The following is a 25049-nucleotide window of genomic DNA, read 5'->3' on the forward strand; positions in this document are numbered from 1 at the left end:
CAGCACTAGCTTGGGGCAGCTGAAAAAGAGTTTCCACATGCTGCCTGGAGGATGGTGTGCCAGCTGCGTCCCTGATCAGATGAAAGGTGAGGCCATCCATGCCTGTTGAACAGAAAATCTGAATAAGGGCTGTGCATGTTATTATTCATCCCTGTAGAGAAACGGAGCTCCTTCTGCAGATGGGGCCTAAGGGAAAGAACCAGGGTGAGTGCCTGTTTGCTCTTTCTTTCCTCTTACTTACGGACGGCCTGGTGTGGGCTCTTGATGTTCCACATACAGAGAGTCTGACGCATGAAAGACTTGTCTGATTCTCAGTGCATGTGATGTGGAGGATAAACAACGTGGGAAGATGTGGTGGTGTGAAATCTCACATGCTCTTCTCTGGCTGCTGAAGCAGATTTTATTTTCATGCAAAACAACTGCTTGCTTTCCCAATTTCTTAAGTCCAACTGGGAATGTATCTTAGGTGTAATTTTCCTATGACTCTATGATTATCCTTCATTGCACCCATGCAAGTAAAAGCAGCTAAGCTTAGTTTGCTGGTTTAATATTTGATTCTGGAGACTGACAAATACTAGATCTAGAGGTCAATCCGTGGAACAGACATCTATGAGTGGCCTCATGAAGATCAGACAGATAGTGAAACTTTTTTGCCTTCTTTTGTAGTTATGAAGTACTTTTGGAGATTGAGTGGAGTACTTGAAGACTCCAAACAAAATAATTTCTTGGAATAGGGATTTGTCTCTGTATGCACTGTATTTTGTTTGGCTTTGTCATGGGCTTCAGAATAGAAGGCTATAACCCTGTAACAGTGGATATCTGCTTTACAAGAATGACAAATTCAACTATAAATAGACTGTTTTTCTACTCTGAATAGTTTTGAGATTTCAATACATACTTTGTTGCAAATTTTGAAATTGTATTTCTTCCTACAATTGCATTCTAGTAGGTACAAAAAATAATGTAAAGTGGTTTTAAAAAAAAAATCTATGATGTTTTCTGGCACTTGTAGAGAATATTAAGGTATTGGAGCTTTGTCAAGTGATCTGCTTTAGTCTTGCTAGTAGGGGAAAAAAAAAAAAGGAAGCAGCTTTTATTGTGACCTGTGATATTTTGTAATAAAAAAATAAGGTGCTGTGGTGACTGGTACCTTACAAACACATTTTACAGCAGTAGTAATACTGATCAATTAATGTAATTCTGGACTGTGTGCAATTCTTCTTGGTGTTGAATTTTTTTTTTCTTGTCTGCAAACTTCATAATTAGCCTTTATGTCTCTGTTCTCCTTTGCAGAGTAGCGGGGAGGAAGAAAAGGCAGCAGCTCTAACCTTAATGAAAACTAGCTTAATGTGCAGAAGTGGCAGGAGAGCAGTATTTGGAGAGGTTTAACAGTAGACAGGAGGAAAGATGGGTCTAAAGTGCCAGTCCTAGTAAGTGAGGTAATGTTGCAGTTGAGTGGGTTCCAGCATGATGGATGTCCATTTTCCCATCTGGAAGCATGGGCATCTTAAGCGCTGTGTACCATCAAGTACCTGTGTTCTCTGACTAAATTTATTAGTCAAAAGAAACTGGAGGGTGTAACTAAAAGTCTAGGTAGATGTAGTCAGCTCAGATACTCATACCAAGAAATAGGAGGTGCTGAATTTAAAACCAGTCCACTAAGGAAGTGGTATGTGTATGGCATTGAATATTGAAAGCAGACAGGCTCTTCCTGTCACTGTCTCTAACCAGAAAGTTCAGATCTATGCCCTGGTCATTAGGCACACTCTGATCTTCACAGACTATTGTGTCTAACACATTATTGAGGAATGCACAATAGCTGAGTAAACAAACTTTGCTTGCATAATTGGCATTGTCCCTGTATGTTACAGCCTGCTTACCACTGAAATATACTTACCAGATAAAAAGTGAGATGAGATTGTCCAGCCAATTTCACTTTAAATCTCATGATTTCTCTTTTTCCCAACTGACCATGAAGCAGTTGTTGCAGCAGAAATCCTGAAACTTGAAAGACCTTATGTGAGTTGCTATTTGACCTTGATACATAGCTAAAATCTGTTGATTCAGTAGTTCTTCAGTCTTAAAACTTTATTAGAAAACGTAAAACTTTATTAGAAAGCCATCTTTTCCATCATATCATGCTGATGATCAGTTTCTTGTTTATTTATTTTTAAATGTAAGGAAAACCTGAGGATTCTTGGTGGTCCTTGAATAACCATTTGAGAAGTGTGGATGTTTTTTTTGAGTCTGTGTTTTGACACCCTGTGGATCTTTTTGAAGGAAAGAGCTGCCATGTATCCAGCAGTAAATAGTAGTCCATTAGATGTGTTTTAGTTTTGATAACATTTACTGAGTAATTTCAAGGTTAGAAGAACTACCATCTGAGTTCATTGTAGCTCAAATCTTTAGAAGTATGAGAAAAGGAAGAACAATGGGAGGTGGTCGCTTCAAACAGGATAGATGTAGGTTTTTTATTTTTAAAAAGACCCTTCTGTTTTTTTCCTGTTTTAAGATAAACATTGTTTCATTTATACAAACATACACAATTAATTCTTGGCTTTACTTTCTTCTGTCTTATTGAGAATGATCAGTTGCATTTGAGGTGGTTATTGCTACATCCTTTGCTATCTGAAAGTAAAGAGAAATCTCCAGTTGCTGTATTGGTGATGTGTGAGGTGATAAACAATGGGCAGTAGATGGACTTACTGCCAGTGCTCTGGCTGTGTGTTACTAATGATTTAGATGTAGTTTTCCTTATTTTGTTTTAATGCCTCACATGTTGTGAGCTTTTTGCTCATAACTTTTTCCATTATCTCCACTGGAATGAATTTGGTTATGTGAAAACATCAGTAACTGCTCAAAAGAAAATAGAAGCCCTGATTACACAGATGTGATGTCAGCAGGAAATCTCACTTGTTAAAATGCTTTAAAGTAGTATCTGAAGGAAAAATACATTGTGACCTCTACTAGGAAGTGAAATGAGCAGCATGTGGGCCAACTTGTGTTCCTTGGTCTGGGTGGACTGTGTCACACTCTTGGCCTCCCTTGCAGACTTCTCAGCTCAGCCTCTTTAGTTTCTTACTCTTACAGAAATGAAATCTTACAGTTGAGTTAAAGAGGCTGCTTATCTATGCGTTATTAACTGTGCAGATTCCCTATGCTGGCCTTGTGGCTACCCTGCATTTAAAGCCTGACTGAAACTGTGAAACCAAACACAGGTTTGGGGAAGAAAAACAACAAAAACAACAAACCAAACAAGAAAGGTACTAACAAGAAATACAAATATCTCAGCAGACCAGCAAACACTTAAATGCATTTCTTTAAATTTTCATTTCCTGCTTCAGTGTTCTTGGAGCACGGCTCACAGCTTGCTGCAAATTCCAGTCAGTATTTAAGCAAAGACCACACTAACTTTTTTCTACGACTTCCCCCACCTCCCCAACTTGTGGTCTCAGATGACCATTTTAGTCAGGTCATCTTTCCTCTCCTCTGCTGGTGAAAGACGCTTTCATTTCACAGCTTGTAGTCCCATTTTGCTAGGAAAGTTTCCAGACAGCCTCACTGGTTGATGGAAGTGCCCTGCTGAGTGACTTGCTGTTCAGTTGCATTGTTCTGGGGGTCAGCATGAAAAAATGGTTTGCTTGGATAATAATCACTTCTTTATCTACAGAAGCTACCCAATGAATGGATAATTATCAAGGTTTACTGACAATCTACCGTTAGTCTTTTCTTACCATTCCTTGTTCATTCACTCCAACTGCTTCCTGCCTTCCCCATGGTGCTTTTTATCTCCAGTTCAAGTGGAATTCATGGTCTGACACAGAGTCTCCCGTGTCAAACAGGCGTCATGCACTTTGCGTGGGCAGTTAGCCTAACGAGGCTAGTAGCTCAAGAAGCAAGAGGAGGACAAGGGATTAACACTTCTTGTTGTAAAATGTTCACAGGTTACTGCGTTGCTTGCTGCTGTTTCCACCTTTAAAGAAATGCATGTGTAAGCTTTGTGAGCTGCAAATATTTTGTCTTCTTATGTAAATATAATTAATATTATTAGCTGTCAGTCGCCTGAAATAGGGAACATGGATGGCCAAGGGAAGCTGGAAAAGACTATTTCTGTTGTAGCAATTAGTGACATTTAGATAATATCACTATGAATTACTTTCAAAGCCATTGTCACGCTTTGCTTTCTTCACAACTTAATTAGAGGTCAAGACCTTGCTTGTGGTGAAGTTAATGAACATAGCATCTTTTGGCATGGCCTTCAGGGTGCTTCCTCAGTGGAGTGTGGTGCAACAGAGGTCAGCTTGCAATGCCACTGGTGCTATATATGCACCATGGGCAGACCTTGAAAGGTACAGGAAAGAGCTGGAGCCACAGCGATTGAAACGGGCCTGGGAGGCAGCAGCTTCTGGCATCTGCTGAGCTCTGGGTGTCCTGGGAGCTGCTGCCACAGATTTGGATAAACTGTTGCTGATAAGCTCAACAACATCCTACACCTTTGCAAGGGAGATTTCTACTCCCACCACGCAAGTTTGCTACTGGCAAATACAACATCTAAATTGGGGACGGAGGGCAGGGAAAAGTATAGGCTACTTACCCCCATACCAGTGACTCGAAGGTTATATTTTCAGGTAAGCCATTCTTTTGAGAAAAGCCATCATCTGTTGTTTTAACTTTGAGGGTGTTTTGTCTAGTGAATGCATTCCCTACAATGGATTGTTCTTGTTTTTAAGACTCTCTTGGGAAGTCCAACACATGCGGATTTTTGTGGGATGACCTTGTGATGCAGTGGTGTTCAGTGTCTTTGCCATGCAATTGTTTGTGACGCCAGTCCTTAAGTATTCCTTTCCTTTTCAGACAGCGAGTTGCTGAGTTTTGAAATTATCAGGAATTTCAATTTGCTACTCAGCTTCCCTGCAGTTCTGATTTCAGTGGAGATAACATAACTTTGTCTCCAGTAGGCTTGCAACAATGCAAGGTCACTTAAATCATCTCCTGTAGGCTGCATGCCAAAGATAAAGAAACAAAGTTGTTGTCCAGTTAATGTTTGCTCAGGTCTTTGCACATGGAAAACACTGTGTACAAGTGCTAAGCACAACTATCACCTCTCCTTGTATATTGTTGTTTCTTGCAGGACATTTACTGGTAATCTCAAAGGCAACTGAGCCTTAATAGCCTGATGTGATGGTGTTGAAAAAAGAATGGGTACCTCTTTTAAACATACTTTTTAACTCTTGAGCTTCTCTCTGGAAAGAAAAATGTTCACTTTGTGACAGAGAAAACTGTGTAAAATAGGTAGTGCAAGCTTTAACTATAAAAAGTAGGCTTTGGTATGAAGGTTTCTCTTTGGACTCAAAACAACCTGTCAACTTGTCAACTCTCTGTGTGTGATCCTAATGATGAAGGATTTTTACTGGGCAGTTTCAGCCCCAAGAATATGGTAACTACTTTATGATTGCAAGATAATATTAGAGTTATCTCTAGGTTTGCAGAGGAAATAACCTGTGCATAGAAGAAGCTTAGAGGAGACACAGGGCTGACAAATGTCAGTACAATTAGGTCAGTAACCGCTGCCCAAGTGCATGTCTGTGGCTGATGGAGCTGCAGGTTTGAGAGTTCAGCCTATCTTGATGGTGATCATTGAAGGTGCTGTGAGCACTCTGCATTTGGCTTGCGTATTGTACCCTTTTTAATCACTAATCATAAACTGATGATGTAGATCCAGTCATTTGGTTCTGTCCAGCCCTCTGCCTCACTGCATTAACGTTGACCAGACAGTGCCCTGAGCTGGAGTGGCTTTCCATCCTAAGCATGGCTAGCTCTTTCCTGCCAACTTCTTTCTTAGCTTCCTAAATTTTTAAATATGGAAACCACCTAACTGTTACCAGAGAGATGCTTCTAAGTGAGGCCATACAGCATAGTTTGCTATCTGAAAAATGAAAATTAAGACTAAAGAGCATGCTTGAGAGGGATGTTATATTTCAGTCAGAAATTTCAACCCAACTCTGCCAAGCCACCTGATGACTGGATTTTGGCTTACAATCCCTTCAGTGGTCCCTGTGTTGTATTTGTGTTTCATTGCTTCAGGATTTTTAGGGATGATGAATTATCTGATCCCCCACATAATTATACTGCTCTTAATAGGAAAAGATTGACTATTTTTAGGCATGAATGAAAATTTCTTATTTTATCCAAAAACTTGCACTTCTTGAGCTTTGATCAGTTTTACTTTGTCTTTTCATCCATAATGCCCATTATCACCACCTAAACTGAACAGTATACATAGGTTTAAAAAAAAAATCCAAACCAAAACAACCCTTCCCCCTGCCAAAAGAAAAAAAAAAAAAAAAGACCCCCAAACTGAAGAGGTACTGAGTGGAGTATGTATTCTGTCATATGAAGCTGAAATGTGTGTTTCATCAGCTGAGTTTTATATGTGTTTACAAACCATTGTTATTGCAGATTGTTAGTTGTTTGAAGGAAGGCTGTTGATAACTGCTTGGCATGTGGCCTACAGAAGGGGGTGGGGTGGGGTGTGGAGATAAAGGAACCCCACATGTGCAGTCTTTTCCAGGATCAGATTCTTCTAAATTCATTACATGTACATATTTACCTTTACACTGAGCTGCTCGTTTGTTTGGGGGTTTTTTTGCATGCTACATGTATAGCACCATGGGTCATGCTGTACTACTCAGTTGGCCAACTTGCATAAGCTTGCATATTTTAATCACTCTCAACACTAAACAAGTGAAAAACCAACAACCTTAGCTTTATTGCTGGTGAAAAGTACCTGTTTAGCTGCTAGAGCCTGATGTTTTTGTTGCTCTGGTGCTATGCTAGAGATTTTCCTGAAGACCCTACCGCTGTTACTTTGATCTTCAGTTAGATGTGCTCTGCATGGCTTTGCTCATAATGTTACATGTCTGGGTGTCTCTGACGTTAGAGGAAGCATTCACTTAAACTACCTGAAACAGTGGTAGTAACAGGACTGAAACTTGCCAAGGGCTGTTTGGTGGATGAGGCCATGCTACTTGGATGAAATGTGAAAGCTGGGTCAGTGGATGTAGGTAAGAGCAAGTGGAGAGTGCTGAGGAGCTGCATGGTAGAGGGGCAGGATGTGGCACTGGGGCAGCTGAAGGAGGAGCTTTATGGAAGTGTTTGAGCAGCCTGGATAAGGGGAATGGGATGGTTTGTGGGGTTGCGGTGGAGGAAGCTTGATGCAGCAGGCTTATGAAGCTAAGGTCTTCAGTTATGCTGGCCACCTCAGTCGCCCCAGTGCTCTTGGCAGAGGAAAGCATCTCTCATGTGCATGCTTTCTAGGAGAAACAAATGCTGATGCTGCATGGTAAACGGCATTTCAAGGTGGCTTTTACACTGAACAATATTAACCATAGCTGGGAGTACCTGTGTCTTGTATCATCCCAGCAGAAGTTACCTCCCACTTTTTGGAGGATACTTGATGACAGTAAGTGTGACTTGTGGTGTCACAACCAAACTGATATTACAAGAGATTCAGAAATTCTATGTAATACAAGAGTCACTGCCTCTATTCAGAGATCTGTATTTTCTGATCTGCTCTGGGCAGCAGTGTGTGTGTGCAATTTTTGATTACATGAGGCACTGAGAGAGCCCCACTGACTTAACTTGCTTGCCAAGTCCTGGGTACAGTGTCTTTCTAGGCGTCATATGTATTCTCTTGCCTTCTAGATTTTTTTTTTTTCCTCACCTGGAGAGTATGGGTAGTAGGGATGTAATTCCCTATTGGAATGGATGTTTCTGAGAGTCCATTGCATGCCATTTATTTTATTAGCTGTACCTTTAACTTTTGGAATGCATTGTACAATGCTGCTGTTTTGAACACAGTGGCGAAGAAGAAAACAGTTCAATGCTATCGGAGGAATACTTGAGCAACAGTTGATGCCTGCATAGTTGCTTCTTCTGTGTGGACAGATTTATCCTTACTTTCTTTTTGAAAATCAAATGAGTTCTATAAATAGATTTATATAACTTGCATTATAGTTAAATAAGTGTAGTTTTGAGAGAGCTTGAATATAAAATTGACATTTCATCTACAGTAATGACACATTTATTGATGCCCTAGAATGGAATCTTCATGGCTTTAATGAAAAGATGCATAACTTTTATATGGGCAATACAGCATGATGGCTTTTAAGCATCTTTTGTAGAACACAGCTATTTTAGTTTATAAATGAGCATAACTCTGCTGTACCATGAAGGGAAGCTACATGTATCCTCTGGTTTTCCAGGAGCCAAACAAAACTGCTGGTACAGTGGTGTTAAAGATGTTATAGCCTCAGTTAGAAACTCTGAAAATGTGCAATTGGAAGAACTAATGTAAGCAAATTCGGTATGTGGCAGTCTCTAAAATTATTCATTCCTTTAACAATTCTGAGTTACAGTGCTTAGAAGAAGAGACACCAATTAAATATAGAACTGAAAACAGGGGTCTAAAATGACTGCCAAATACAGATCTTCCTAGCCTATCCTTCAGCCTCTAAGCAGGAAAAAGAATTACCAGCTTTGTGTGAAAAATAAGGAAATGTACACTCGTAGCCTTTCCTTGCCACCGAGGTGAATCTGAGAGAATGGAGTGTTTTCAGGGTCCCTGTGAGAGCCTGTGTTATTTAATGGTTTGTCTGAGTCAGGTTCTGTTTGGTTCTTAAATATGAGGGAATCTGTTTAACTGTGCGGATGAGCAATTGTTTAAATGAGACATCATTCAATCTTTCTTTAATTGTGTTTGTGTGTGTATTTTTTGTTAGCAAAAAGGTTATAGTTAAAAACTACAGTAAGGATGAATTAAAATCTCTGTTCTTATAAGAGACTAATACCATATGTCATAAAATGTTTTACTGTAGCATGAACATGGCATCATGCTGCAGCATCAGAATCACTTTCAGAACACTCCAGGCTTTGCCATTCAGTATCTATATATCTCCTAGGTGCATCTTCCACACTAGATAAATACTGAGGGGTACTTTGGGACCCAGCTGTGTTAGCTTCTCTTGGGTCTGAGATGTTAATGATAGTGTAATTATAGACAGGGATATAGTTATCACAGCAAATTCTGAAATGTGAAATTGACTCCTGATCTCAGTTCTTTCCTAAAATTGGGAGTTGTGTGCTTGCTTGCTTATACCAGAATACTGGATATTGGATTATGTGTCAATAATGTTTCAATTTAGTAGCCAAATACCGAAGGAATATTTATGAAACTGCTTCTTGAAGACATGGCCGTTTGTACTAAAAATCTGAATGTTCTTCTGAAAGCTGTTTTGCCAAAGATTTTCAGCAGGCCTTAATCTTAGCATTTTCCTGTAGTTTATTCTGCTTCATGCTTCAGAAGTACACTAATTATTTCAGGTCATGAAAACAATTAAATTAGGTGTTGTATTTCTTTTTCAAAGTACAGGTTAGTATTGGGCTAGATGTGGGGTGTGTGTAGATTATCATACTACCTGCCATCATCTCCTTTCTTTTCCAAGATTTAAAAAAAAAAAGTGCAGGAGTTAGGTGCTGCCAATGCTTTACAGTCATCATGGTGATTTGTGGGTAAGGTGATTCATTAAATGTCATATATTTAGATATCTTATATGACTGAATAATAAAAAACACAGGAATACAACAAACTCCAAACCAAAAAGCCTAATGCTGTCAAATGGTGTTAACGTTAAAGGATTTTATTTACAAGTAAGATACATTTTTTTAACATCTGCTTTTAATAACAGGCTTGCTTTAAAAGCATTAAATTCCCCAAATGAAGAATATGCAACGAGTTTCATTTTAGGTGGAGCCTGCTGCTTGGCTGGCCACTCATTGTATGGAGTCTAAATAGTGCTAGAGGAAACTTTTTTTTTTGGCTGATGTAATTAATGCTCTAGCGCCTACAGAGTTTTCTTCCAGTACTATAAGAAAAATGAATATAACCTGCCTGATGTGCACTTACCCACCAGTCATACCACTGCCATAACAGACTGCAGTTGCCTTTATCTTCTGCATGACACTTCCTTTGACAGAGCTGCCATTCATACTCCTGGTTCCAGGTAGTGTTTTTTCAACTCCTGTCTGCTCTCCTGCTCAGACTGCACTCTCCCTAATGTTTTTTTTTGTTTGGTTTTTAAGTAACTAGTAGCCTGGAAAACTGTCCTCCTGTTCTGGTTTTCAGGGTGTGCACAGCCTGTGGAGTTAGTTCCTGTCAGTGTGCATCTTGTACACTTTTCCTCACAAGTCCAGACAGAGAAACATAAAATTTTTCTTCAGCAGGAGGCAAAAAAGTTGTGTTAGGGCATCAGGACAAAGTGTCTTTTTTAAGTTGAGTATTTCTCAAGGAGCATATTAATATGAATGTAGTCATTCTGAAAGTTGTGTAGAAACCAAGTGTTAATGAATAGTCAGCCATGCTGTAGTTGAGCTGACTGATGTCAAAGAGAAGGCCATAGTCTGTTGAAAATAACTCCCCAGAGTGTAGCAGGGTGCTCACACTAATCCAAAGGCAGCTTTTAATTGCACCAGATTGCTTTTCCCAAAGACTGAACCCTGTTGTAGGTCCAGACTAGAAGACATGAATGCAACTTTCAGTCCTTTTCCAGAGCTTGTTCTGCTGTGATCACATGGGATACAGGAGGTCAACTGTTTTCTTAGCATCTTGCTAGATCCAGCTTGGAGGACTAGTAGAGAAAACAGGCCATGTTCTGAGAGTTCCGAGTGGGAGAGAGAATCATCACATTAGCAAGTAGTGTCCTTTCCCTGATTCAGCTGTTGAGAATGAATTAAAAGACTTAGTGGATTGAGTTTGGAAACATTTAAATGTAGGGTGATCATCTTACCTTTCAGCAGCACTAGGGATGTGTCATCTGTCCGAGTGGTTGATTTGTTTGTTTTAAAGACAAATGTGGGGGATAAAAGCTCAGTAAAGCTAGTTACAGTCTGCAAAGGGCAGTCTCTTAACCTGTTACTCCCTACAAACTGTGAGCAGGAAAAGCCTTATATATGGAAAGTTTTGGCTGGCCTATGTTGTTAGGGTGGGGTGTGAATCAGCTGGGGCACCTCATTGCTTATCCACATGGTGTATGTGATGAAGGTCCAATGGGGCCAGTGCAGCTACAGAATAGAAACCAGCACTAGACAAACGAAGTTTTAAATACAGGAAGAACAAATGGATCTTTTTCCTGCACCACTCCTCTACAGTGTTTCCATGTTAGAGGTCATCTCCAGTGGTTGCTTAGGCCCTGGCTTGAGCTATTGAGTTCTTGGGAACCTGTGTTGCACAGCTTGCAAATTACTTTTATGCAGCTTTTTCTGTGCTATTTCTTTGGGTTGGGCTTTTGTTTCAGCTTTCAATGGTGATAAATGTGTGTGGGATCATTTAGGGGAGAGCCTGTGCACAGCACTGGCACTAAAAATACTTCTCCCTTCTTTTTCTTTTACTGCAGACCAATGAGTGGAATAAGAACGATGATCGGCTGCTGCAGGCGGTGGAGAATGGCGATCCTGAGAAAGTGGCTTCATTGCTGGGTAAAAAGGGAGCCAGTGCCACCAAACAAGACAGTGAGGGCAAAACTGCGTAAGTCCAACTTAAACTTGTAGTTTAACCACAAGGGAGGGTAAAAAACAACCTTGGATGTATATGCCACTTACAGGGATTAAGAACCAGAGACCATCATGAAAATCAACTTTTCTTTTTCATCTAAAGCACAATACATTCTGGAAAGGCCCATCTGTATTTGTCATTCTACATTTAAAATTGTATTGTAAAATGTATTCTACATTCAGAATCATAAATCCATTGAGGTAACTTGAAGCTGGATTGCTGGGTGGATTGGGGCCATTTTAGGACAGGGTATTTTGGGACTCGGGAATTTCATGGCACACTGCAGTTTGCACACTCCAAAAGGCATTAATCTTCGTGGCTATTTTTTCCACATGGACATTAGTTTAATGACATAAAAAAGAAGACAAATTTTCTTTCTAATGGGTTAGTTTTGAAGTGAAACTATGATGATTGAGTTTTAAAATCTTGCAGATGTTAATGATTTGTGCAACTGTTCCTTGTTTTGATTGAAGTTTGGCAATGAAAGTTTTGTGTGAATGAGATTCCTCTTGCAGTCTCAATATATTTCATGTATAGCATTTTCTTCTTCTATTCTTCTGCTTGTTCATCTGTGACAAAAGATTGTGGGAAGACAAAAGTTTCTGGTAAGAAAATTACAGCCAAGAGATGGCTATCCTTAAACTATCTTTCTTATGGCATATAAAGATGATTAAATGGATAAAAGAGGAATAGGCATCCTATGACAGAACCAAAGGCTTCATAAAATTCTGGATAGGTGGGGAGAAAGGAAAACAGTTTCTGGTCTTGGGAGAGGCAGCACAAGGCAGTTTATACCAAATAAGTTCTAATGAATTAACTCTGGGTTACATTTATTGAGTCACGCTTTGCTTCTTGCTTGGTCTGTTTGTTTCCTACATCTGCTCTATTCTTGTTGTGCATCTGAGGAAACTGAATGATGGCAGTGACTCATAGTGACCTGCAACTTCTTACTGCAGAAGTCCAAGTCCTCTAAGTACTTCAAGTGAGCTTTCTCCACACTTTAGTATGTTTTTAATTTTAAAAAGTTGCATACACATGTTTTTCTTTTGAACATAAACAAAGCATGACTTCCATTGAATCTTCTGAATTACATCTATGTTTAGCATCTCATGTTTTTACAGTCAACATAACCTCAGAGCTAGATTTTTAAGGTGCACTGTATCCAGTGTAACACCTAGTTTGCAGGTTTCATATATAATTTGACAGTATGAGTTTTTCTAGGGAACCAACCAAGACCAAAATTATCTGTGAGTATGCACAAGCCTTTTAACTCTAACAAATTGTATTGTTGTAACTGTAGGGATCTGGTGCAATGATTTTCAGCTTTACAGGGATACCCTATGAATTGCCTCCTTTCTTCCTCTTTATTTGCAACTACAGAGAAGTTGATGATCATGTATTTATGTTAATGATTCTATTACTAATACTGCAGATACTTCTTTTAATTGCTTGGGACAAATGTGAATTAATGCTATTACGATCTCTGCTTCTGCTTTTTCTGTATGCTAATTTGTCATTTACTTTTTTAGTTATTTCTATGTGGTGGTTTAAAAGAAAGCTTGAGAGAGAATGAATAAAAATATTATTGCTGTGATATAGAAATACAGTGTCAACTTTTATTCTGTTTCCAGTGCTTTGGGAAACTTAGCAGACCTGCTCAGGTTATTTCTGTTGCAGTTTTCAAAGATAGAGACTGACAGGTGTAGAAACAATTGACACTGATCTGGAGAGGCATGGCTACCAAGGAGTATCACGACCCAGAAATGTTCTCCAGTATGGCTTATTAATAATGGGCAGTGTCTTGTTTGCATTTTTCCCTCTTCAGAGTCTTTTTTTAGTGTGTGCAAAATGGAGTACAGCCATAATTTCTGTTTAGGTAGGCTTGTTTCTCCCATGTTTGCAGTGTGCAGGGCTTCATTCCTGCACAGAGATCTGGGTGCCTAAGGTAGCTGTGTTGCCCTATCTCAGAAGCTCTGCTTAGAGGCATAGACCTTGCTGCAGCCCTGCATTGAGGTCTCTTAGTGTCCCGCAGAAGCATCGTACTAGTTTGTCAGCTACCATATCTGGAGCATGGGAGGGTCTCATACTGGGAAAGAGGAATCTGGAGAGTTCTTTTTGGGACAATTGGCCACCATCGTGCTCAGATTTCACAGGTTACATTTTAGAAAGTGGTCTGCAGTGCCATTTGGGAAGGGAGCTCTTTGGATGAGCAGTTTATTGATCCCTGTGAGTATATATATTGATGCATTTGCTTACATAATTAGGCTGAAGGTGACTAACTAGAAGAACATGATGGATTCAATTACATAACAACTTGCATAATGTGATTTGGAATGTGCTTGAAAGCAAAAAAAGGAGAAACAATTACATGTTGCAGTACAGGTTTGTTAGGCCTGTCATTGTCTGTTCCTTTAAGGTGTGACAAGTTACTTTTAAGATCTTTTATTTTTCATTCTTTTTGTTAATAAACCTTCAAACAAAATTCTCAATACTTCCCAGCCCTTTATTTGAAGCATAGTAATATAGTATATTATTTTAAACAGAAGGCTGAGAGGACTTTAATTTTTCATGCTTAAAGGGTTGCTTTGAAGTTTTTGTTTTATAAACAAATGGCTTATTAATATAAAATGCTTGAACTGAGCAGAACAGAGACCAGAATCCAAGACTTCCTGTATTTGTCCTGTTGAGTACTCTATACATCATTCCACTGAGTACTGCTACAACGTGCTCCAGCTCTGGCTCAGTTTTGGACATGACCGCTTAAATTTCACCCATGTCCTCTTTTGCTTCTGTCTTGTAGGTCCTTTTCTTTGTGGCTTGCCCATATGCAATAAAACAGAGATGCTTAAATTAATGAGGTTGAGGTACCAGTAAATTTCTTAGAGGTAATACTTACAGAGTTTCATCAGGAGGTTTAACTCTCCAGCAGTACCTCTTTAAAAAAATATTTTAAAAATACTGTTGAAGTAATGAAATGAGTTTTTAAGACTTGCCTCACTTTCCACACCACCACCCTGCCTCTGACTCAGTCTTTTCTATAAACAATAAATCAATTTTAAGGCAATGGAGCAAATCCACCTTTGGCATAAGTTGACACAGCCCCGTTGTTGCTCCCACTTAAACAGCACAGACTATTGCCAAGCACACTTGTAGTAGAACCTATCTGGAAATCTGACTCTGCCATTGTATTCTTATTCTGCAAGATAGGTGTGGGGGTTTTTTTGTACAACTTCCTTAAACAACAAAACAGTGCTTTTCAGTTTGGAATTTGATCATTTCAATCCCACTGGGACTAACAAAAAAGGCTTTTCACAGAGGGCCTTTTCAGGAGGGGATAGGATTCATTCATATACTGTACTTTCCACAAGAGCAAGTGTTCAAATGGGCTGTTTCTTAAAGAAGCTGCAGCTTCTTTAAGAGGAGGGGAGCAGGGCACAGGGAGGGGAGAATTCACAGTCTAAGGAAAGGATTCACAATGCATAAGTGGCAGCACTTCCTTGTCCTAAAGTTATTTTTTTTCTGTGTGCCAGTCCATCACTGCCATGTTTGCATGTTTCTGCAAGGCACTGAACTAGGATTAAATGCTTACGGCTATTAAATGAACAGTAGGTCTCTGTAAATTTTTTAACTAAAATTGAATCAGCTATTGTTTAGTAAAATGAGTCTGACAATGGTACAAAAAAGCTTTAGAAACCTTTACAAATGTACGTTATAAGGACTCTTTCACAAAACTATTGTCAATAGCAATTAGTTGAAATTATATATTTTCATTTGAACCAGAATGCTCATACCTTGGAGGCTGAATTGAAAATAAATTTTGGAGCACGTTCGAACCTCAAATCCCTTATATTTATCAGATACACAGTATTCATTCAGATCTTATTGTATAAGGAGGTGAGGCGAGCGGCATGAAGGACATCACTGTTCAAACAATAAATCAGGTTTTAATTGCCTTTTAAGAGAAGGTTGTTCCATGTACATAACTATATTTATCTTAAAGGAACCTAATGGAAGAATACAAGCTTACTACAGTCATTACACTGTTCTAGCTGAGAAAGAAAACCACAGAAAATGGTTTAGATAGCTGATCTTCAAAATTGGGGAAGATGCTTATGAAACAGAAGAAGAATTGTATCATCCTGCCTTTCTTGATTCCAAATTGCTATAAATCCTGTAGGAGACCTTTGAAATTCAGGCAGTCTCTACATTATTTTCTTGTACACATGTTGGGGGTCCTCAGTTTAACGCCATGCTCTAGAAGACATTGCTTTTGTACAGACCCTGTGTCATCTCTTAATATTGGCTAAACACTTAATTAGAAAAGCATACTAGCATATTGTCTTTCAAAAATTGTACCAGGGTAGGAGCTGCAAAAAATGTCTAGTGCCTGAGGGCTGTCACCTCTCCAGGAATGGAGTTCAGTGGTGTTCCAGTGACCTGATATGATCCTTGACAGAAAATACATTTTTCATAGAATCATAAAGTAGTTTGGGTTGGAAGGAGCCTTTAAAGGTCACCTAGTCCAGCCCCCTGCAATCGGCAGGGGCAGCTTCAACTAGATCAGAACCCTGTCCAACCTGACCTAGAATGTGTCCAGGGATGGGGCATCTACCACCGCTCTGGGCAACCTGTGCCAGTGTTTCACCACCCTCACTGTCAAGACTTTTTTCCTTAGATGTAGTCTGAATCTACCCTCTTGTAGTTTAAAACCATTACCCCTTGTCCTATCGCAACAGGCCCTGCTAAAACGTCTGTCCCCGTCTTTCTTCTAAACCCCCTTTAAGTACTGGAAGGCTGCAGTAAGGTCTCCCCAGAGCCTTCTCTTCTCCAGGCTGAACAACCCCAATTCTCTCAGTGTGTCCTCACAGGAGAGGTGTTCCATCCCTCTGATCATTGTTGTGGCCCTCCTCTGGACCTGCTCCAACAGGTCCATGTCTTTCTGATGCTGAAGGCTCCAGAGGTGGACACCGGAGTCTAGGTGGGGTGGTGCCAGAGCAGAGCAGAGGGGCAGAATCCCCTACATTGACCTGCTGGCCACACTTCTTTGGATGCAGCCCAGGATATGGTTGGCCTTCTGGGCTGTGAGTGCTCATGTCCAGCTTTTCATCCACCAGTACCCCCAAGTCCTTCTCAGCAGGGCTGCTCTTGACTCCTTCATCCCCCAGCCTGTCTTGATACTGGGGGTTGTCCCAGCGCAGGTGCAGGATGATAAGGTTCACACAGGCCTATTCCTTGAGCTTCTCCAGGTCCCTCTGGATGTTGTCCCATCCCTCAGGCGTGTCACCCACACCACTCAGCTTGGTGTCTTCTGCAAGCTTGCTGAGGGTGCACTCAATCCCACTGTCTATGTCATTGATGAAGATATGAAAGAGTACTGGTGCCAATACAGACCCTGGAGGGACACCGCTTGTCACCGATGTCACCGATCTCCATCCATTGAGGCATTGACCACTACTTTCTGGATGCGACAATCCAAACAATTCCTTATGTGCTGCATAGTCTGTCCATCAAACCCGTATCTCTCAATTTAGAGAGAAGGATGTTGTGGGGAATCGTTTCACAGGGTTCAGATAAACAATATCCATAGCACTTCCACTGATGTGGTCCCTCTATCATATGAGGCCACCAGGTTTGTCAGGCAGGACTTGCCCTTGGTGAAGCCATGCTGGCTGTCTCTAATCAAGTCCCTCACCTCCATGTGCCTTAGCATAGCTTCCCGGAGGATCTGTTCCATGATCTTCCCAGGCACAGAGGTGACACTGATGGGATGGTAGTTCCCAGGGTCCTCACTGCTACCTTTTTTTAAAATGGGTGCAATGTTTCCCTTTTTCGAGTCTCCAGGGAATTCACCTGGCTGCCAGGACTTCTCAAATATCATGGAGAGTGGCTTGGCAACTTCATCAGCCAATTCCCTCAGGACTCTGGGATGCATCTTGTCAGGTCCCATATATTTATATACGGTCAGGTTCCTCAGGTGGTCTCAAATCACATCCTCTGATGGGGACTTTGCTCCCCCAGTTCCTGTCTTGAAGTCCATTCACTTGAGTGGTGTGGGAAGAGACTCCATCCACGATGACCATGGCAAAGAAGTCATTGAGTAACTCAGCCTTCTCCTCATCCATTGTTACCAGTCTGCCAGTCTTGCCCATCACGGGGGGTACGCTTTCTTTGACCTCCCTTTTCTGGCTGACATACCTGTAGAAGTCTTTCTGTTTATTCGTTGTATCCCTTGCCAAGTTCAGCTCCAGCCGCGCCTTGGCCTTCCTGACCCTATCGCTACACAACCAGGCAGCATCCCTGTACTCTTCCCAGGATACCTGTCCCTGCTTCCACTGCCTGTGCATTTCCTTCTTGCCCTATAGTTTGACCAGCAGGTCTTGACTCAGCCTCACTGGTTTCTTGCCTTCCTTTCCTGATTTCTTTATGCCTGGAGATCGAGAGCTCTTGTTCTCTATAGAAAGTGTCCTTAAAGATCTGCCAGCTCTGTTCTGCCTCCTTGACCCTGAGGCCAGTTTCCCAGGGGGTCCTGTTGACTAACTCCCTGAAGGGCTAGAATTTTGCTTTCCTAAAATTCAGGGTCCTGACTTGACTCTTCACCTGCCCCATATCCCTGAGGACTGTCGACTCCACCAATGCATGTTCACTGCACCCCAGGTTGCCTCCAATCTTGACATCACCAATTAGCTCACTTGCGTTGGTGCCCAACAGGTCCAGTATGGCATCCTCTCTGGTAGGGATGACTGTTACCTGGCTTAAGAAGTTATTCTCAATGCACTCCAGGAGTCTCCTGGATTGCCCACTGCTCATCGTGCTACTTTTCCAGCAGATGTTGTAGTGGTCAAAGTCCCTCATCAGGATGAGAGCCTGCGAGCGTGATGCCTCCTGGAGTAGTAGCTGGAGTAAGTAGGCTTCATCAATAGACTCCTGTTGATAAGGTGGCCTTGTAGTAGACACCAACCACAAGGTTCCCTTTGTTGCCTCAGTCCCTGATTCTTACCCATAAGGTTTCAACCTGCTCGTGGCTTTCTTCAGAGACAGCTCTTCACAATCTAGCCACTTCTTGATGTAGAGGGCAACACTTTTGCCCCTCCTACCTCGCCTGTCCCTTCTGAGTGGCCTGTATCCATCGATAGCCGCATTCTAGTCATGGGATTCATTCCAGCACGTTTCAGTAACGGCAACAAAGTCATAGTTTTCTGTCAGCATGGTGGCTTCCAACTCCTCCTGTTCGGTTGCCCATGCTGTGTGCATTGGTGTAGAGGCACTTAAGCTGGGCTGTTGGCTGTGTCACCTTGTTAAAGGAACACCCCTTTCTGCCTTTGAGGTATTTCACTGGTGTTTCCCTGTTGGGCCCTATTACCTCAGGAGCTCCTGGGTCATCTCCGTAAGACTTCAAGACTTTTATTGACTTTTGGCATGATATTGAATTTATGGTGGTCCAGATGGTCACAACAATGTCTAGGTTTCAGAGCAGGTACAAAATAAGGAAGACCACCATGATCTCCACCTGTGTTTTATCTCTAGCCAACAGATGGTTGAAATCTGGTTCTTATTCCAAAATTTCTTGCAAAGTTTATTTCCTTGAGAAATTTGGGTGTAAAAGCTTTTGTCTCTCCAAAACTTTCCTGAAGTTCTTTTCAGGTTCAAATCCTGATTGTTCCTTTTTGTTCGCCCTCTCCCCTGCAGCATTGTTATGAATATAATTCAATTAAGATGTTGATACTAAGTTTTCTGAAAAATTACCTTCTGCTTTAGACTAATTCTTAGAATTGCTAATGAAACATCTGGGCATGGTTGGGTGAAGCTGTCTTCTGCCAGGATAGTAAATTGGGCTAATTAATTTTATATTATGTTCAGTATGAGCCAATTGTTAATGTAATAGAGGAAATGCTCGTATCGCTATAATAAAGGAGCAATACTTAACTTTGATTTTATAATTTGGCAATACGTGAAAAAATCCACATTTCATACAAACATTACTGCATTTACAATCATGCAGGCTTTTAAATGAGATCCTTAGAGTGGAATTCATGTTAGTGGTTTATTCCTGGTTCTTGACTGAAACTCTGTGTAGACCATTTCTGATGGTTTTGAGTACATGACTCCATTTAGACTTGGAGACACACACATTTTTGGTTCTTAGCTGTACTTTAACTGGACTTGACATCAACAGCATTCAAGTTCTATTATATGCATTTTTAAAGCAATTTTGTGTAAGATATTTTAGTATTTCTATGCCTTCATGTTATTTTTTAAAAAAAAAGTGAAGAGGCCATCTTCTAAAGAGGCAGAAATTAATGCTGTTTAGTTTGATTTCAATTACTCTACTGGCTTCAGCTGGTGTAGAGTTAATTTTCTTCCTGATAGCCGGTACAGTGCTGTGTTTTGGATTTGGGATTAAAATAATGTTGATCGCATACTGATGTTTTAGTTGTTGCTAAGCAGTCAAGGCCTGTCCAGCTCCTCAGGCTCTGCCCTGCCAGCGAGCAGGCACAGGGTGCATGGGGAGCTGGGGGGGCACGGCCGGGACAGCTGCCCCGGCTGGCCAAAGGGATGCTCCATACCGCACAGTGTCATGCTCGGTGTATGAAGCTGGGGGAGTTGGCTGGGGAGGGGCCGCAGCTCAGAAGCTAACTGGGCATCAGTCCGCGGATAGTAAGCAATTGTGCTGTGCATCACTTGTTTTGTATATTGTTGTTGTTGTTGTTACTGTCTTTTTTTCCATGCTGTTAAACTGTCTTTATCTTAACCTTCTTAACCTGTGAGTAGTACCTTTTTTTTTTTTCCTGATTCTCTCCCCCATCTCACTGCAAGGGAGTGTGAGTGAATGGCTGTGTCGTTGTTTCAGCTACCTGCCAACTTAAACCACAACAATTAAAAAGATCCTAAACTTCACTTCTGAAAAACTGAAGCTTTTTACTTTCTCTCTTTAATAATTTTCTATATTGTAAAACAAACAAATTCCATTTTTTTAAAGAACAAGCTCCCTATTTCTTATAAAGTTCTTTGAGCATTGAGGAACATCCCATTGGGTTTGCAAATTACATGCCCAGGACTTCCTGCGGAGGACAGCTGGAGTTCAAAGGGAAAACAGTCTGTATACAGCTGACAGTATGACAGTCTGAAATACAGCTTGTGTCTTCTGTTTTATACTTGCTTTTTCACACAGGCTGATAGGATGGCTATTCTTAATAAACTGTTGCATTTCCTTACCTATTAGTAGTGCTTGTTATCTCAGAAGAAAGCAAATCATCTTCTGAAGGGCCCCTGTACATGTGTTGGATAGCCTGTGAGCCGCCTGTTCCACTCCTGCTCGCGGGTAGGATCAGCCAAACCAGCAATGCAGTGGCAGGCGGCCGCAGGAATTCCCTGTAAAGCCGCTTCGTTCGCAGAGCTGCCAAATACCCAGATTTTACCAGCCCTGGCCAAGTTTCAAGGAGTTTGTTGGTTGCTCAGTTCAGAGCAGAGCCTGGATGGGTGGCGGTTTTTGTATGCCTGGCTTGAAACAGCTGCAGCCTGGCTCGTGTGGAGGCAGAACCCCGGCTTCCGCGTGACGGCGGCTGTGGCTACTCACCTTCTCTGAGCTGGCAGGGTAGCATGAGGGAAGCACCCCTCTCACGGGTCGGGCCAGAACCAGGCTCTCTAAGGCTGGAGGGGACAGGGCTAAGGCTGCAGTTGCTTTTCAGATTTATATCTTTGTAATAGGCCGCAGTTGTTTTACACGTTTTTCAAAGGCTTATGCAACTTAAATGCACGGTATGTGTAGATTTTCGTTACACTGACTGGCTGCTACTGGCTTAAAAATGTGCTCTAATCTAGGAAGGGAAAGGGAACAGACAGCCAAAACAGAGAAATGTGCAAATGCTGCGGTTATTTCCTTTTTTTTCCTCTGGTGTTTTGTTTTGTTTTTTTTTTTTAAGCTTCAGTACGAGGTCTCAGGCAATAGACTATGCTGGTGACTGCTTATTTATCAGGTGTATATATCACGCTGCATTTTCTGCTACCTGCTAAAGCAGGTAAATAGGTGCGTTCTCTGTTAGGAAAGTACTAACTGGAAAATGTAGGAAAGCTTTGAAGTCACCTTTTCCTGCACCTGTCTATGTTCCAGTCCTTACTCCTCTTGAGAAATGTCTTTGTTCCAGTCACTACTCCTCTTGAGAAATGTGGAATCTTAAAAGCTTCGGTATATAGTTACTCTGAAGTGCAGAATAAAAATATATTGCCATAATCATTTAAAGAGTTTATAAAAACAAATGTTAAGAGGTCATCTTAACCAGTGGTCTCTGAAGAATGTGTTAACTAGTAGATTAATTACCATAAGTACATATTATTGTACTTGGTTTGTAATTCCCCTATGAAGTAAGAGACGTTCACTTTATACAGTTTAATAAAAAAAAATCCAAATAGTTCTGTTGCTTCAAATCTGAAGAGGTCTGAAGTATTTTAAGTATAAAAGGCACAGAAACTTCAAATGCAGCACATAACCCTGAGCTATCCTTTGTCAACATCCGTCATGCCCCATAAGGATATTCATACTCTTTGGTTCTTGGAGCACTATATGCCGTTCTTAAGCCTTGCTGGATTTTCATGCAACAAAAATATTTTCTTTAGATTAACTTTTACTCAGTTGTTCTCAGCCTTTCCAGCCTTTTCCTGGCCTCTTGTTATGCTAACATGGTTTGGGATTTCCTTGCTCTAATTTCATGACTTTTCATGTACTAAGGTTTTTAGCATTTGCTGGTCCAGCAATACCAAGCAGCTTGTGTTGGAGGATGAAAGTCAAGGGAAATGCTAGTCATTGCTGTAATTGTTGGGCTCAATTTTAACTTTGAACTCTATTCTGGTCTTGCAAGAAAGCGCAGCAGGTGGCTAGCTGGTTTTACCTAACTCAGGGAGGACATTATATTGATCTGGGCACATCCATGGCATCCTCAGGGATTTCACCATATGCTAAAAAGATGTTTTGCCAGAAGACATATATATTGAGAAGCTAACTGCACCCCTTTGGGCTTTAGACGCAAGATGTATTTTTAAAGAAATTACCAGAAGGAATCTTCCCTACTCCTCTGCCTTCCTCCGTCCCTCTGAACTCGGCTTTAGAGGCACAGGCAACACTGCTCTCATTTCTAGGCCTTTAAGCTTTTTGAGACTTCATTGTTTGCTATGCTTTGTCCATTTTCCTACCCTATAACAAAATAAAAATAGTGTTTCAAAACTTAAGACTTTCTGTCAATACCTAGGAGTGCCCTGAAACTCACCCTTGGCAGAATCTCTGTTGCAATTTGCTGACGTTAGTTACTGAGGGACTTTAAAAATGGACGCTCTGCAGGAAAGTTCCTATGATAAATCTAAATTGTGAGCACTTATGTTTACAATTAATGGCACATGGAAGAAAAGTCTATATGTTTCAGACTTGAAGTGGAGTTTGTGGTAATGTGGTAATAGAGTTTGCCAAAGAAAACTGTATAAAAATGGAACTGCTGGAACACAACCTGAGCATGAAAAATACAAAGCTTCTGGGGATCCCAGAAATCTCTCTGAAGAGCAGCTGGGTGGATATTTTTGCTGAGTTTGAAAGCTAAAATCAAGAGCCTGTAGCTTGCCAGCTCCTGTGTTGCATGATGCAATTGCTTCTTTCCTATTAAGAAAAGAGACGTTCAGCAGGCTTGCATTTTTTTAATGTCCTATACCTCAAGGTGTGTATGATTAAAACAAGACTTTTTATGCTATGAGGCAAAGCTGGAAACTTTATATGAAAGCTGCATTTGGTTTGGTTTTGGGTTGTTTTTTTTTTAAAGCTGTTCCAGAATACATGCTAACACAGAAGTGGCATGTAGGGGTTTTGCATGTATTCAGGGAGGGCAGATGCCATCTCATGTTTAAGTAGTAGGTGGGAGAACACAGGCGGTGTGCATCACTTCACTTTGCCGTGGCTGGTGCTAAGAGGGAGAGAGGGGAAGAATCTCCCACAGCTCCTAGTAAATCCATACCTGCCTATGTCAACTTCTTAAAATCTCAACCTGTCTGCACTCCAGAAGATGTTAGTAACAACTCATGGATTGAATGTTGTAAAACTCAGAATACTTCATTTTCTCAGTTTGTAATGGAGCCAGCTCTGGCTTGAAAACAAAATGTATTTCCTGTAACTGTTTTTCCTAAGCTAATTTTGGCACTCTTGTGGCTGCATATACGTGTGTGACAGGAGAGCCAGCATTTAATGAAAAGCCAAATTTCTTACATTTACCCTTAGGAGGAGATGAAATGGATGCAGTGTGGAGCTATGGCTTTTATTTCTTTAAAAAAAAAACAAAAAATGAAAGAGCTGGTAAGTATTGATAGTGGTACCAGTGGACGTCCGATTTTCTTTAAGGCAGCCTGATGTGCCAAACATCTGGATGGTTTTGTCATCATATCCTCTGGTGTTCTATCTGTCTCGGAAGCAGTAATACAGAAAAGGCTGTAGTAACAGAAATACATCTTCATGAGGATTTTTCTGGTCGTGTCCATGAGTAGTCTGTCTTTCTCAGTTCTGATTTGGTTTTCACCATGCAGGCTGTGCCCTTTGGCTGTAGAATTGCCAGTGTAAGGAACTCACGTTCCCAGATCTTTATTCTAGCTAAGGGAAAAAAAACGCCCCAAGAAGTCAGTTCCCTGATATGCTTTGAAGCAGGAGGACAGGGCAGCGAGAGGGAATGAGGGCTTAAGGTGAAATTCCACATCCCGTTCCTTCCTTTGCACTGACAGGGTGCATGCACCTGTGACTCTGTGGTAAAACAGTGGAAGGCAGCTTTGGTTTTCAACTGATTTTTTTCTCTGTATGAGCTCACCAGCCACATGGGTACCTACTTGTATGTGCTGGTGCAAGGTAGAAGCAGAACCAGGCAGGCACTGGTCATAGTAGCATAATCCTTGCTGGAACAGACAGTTACTACTTTGCTGATAGCCCTGTCTGGGTTGGCAGAGGAAAGGCAGAAAACACCTCCAGTTTCAGGACCATTCTGGGCCTTTCCAAATCTTTAAATCTGAAGGTGATTGTTTTTCTATGAATTAGATTCAGAATGTGTCCAAAATTTGTTTTGTTAAAAAAGTTTACATTCATCATTGCTTTTATGATGATAGAATCCCAAAGCATTCACAGAAGAGTAAACTGTATTATTCTCTAATTACTGGTCATTGTGCTACATGCAAGAGGAGACTACACTGGACTTCCTCTTGAGTGACAGCAGGCACTTCATGTACAGGGTATGCTGCTGTAGTGGTGCTCACAGCCCTTTCTCCTTCAGACCAGGTCTCTGGCAAACTTCTGCCGCTCAGCTTGTGTTGGAAAACAATTAAAAGCCAGATATCATTTAATACCTTTATTTTTGCTGTTATTATTGAAGTGGGAATTGAGGCTTTGAGGGATAATACTGTCTAGGAAGATCACTATAGACGCTGCAAG

The 25049-nt window shown here is 41.0% G+C and overlaps 1 protein-coding gene across 1 annotated transcript in view; it reads left to right on the top strand.

Annotated features, from left to right (window-relative positions):
• Positions 1 to 25049, top strand: part of RAI14 (retinoic acid induced 14) — a gene marked incomplete at both ends in the record, with an annotated part of 77482 nt that overhangs the window by 29446 nt on the left and 22987 nt on the right. The window contains one exon of the mRNA XM_082013072.1: positions 11451 to 11581. Within this exon, the coding sequence (XP_081869198.1) occupies positions 11451 to 11581 (131 nt within the window). The remainder of the gene's footprint in view (positions 1 to 11450; positions 11582 to 25049) is intronic.

This window comes from Phaethon aethereus (assembly GCF_964289735.1).
Source record: "Phaethon aethereus genome assembly, chromosome: Z".
Taxonomy (NCBI): Eukaryota; Metazoa; Chordata; class Aves; order Phaethontiformes; family Phaethontidae; genus Phaethon; species Phaethon aethereus.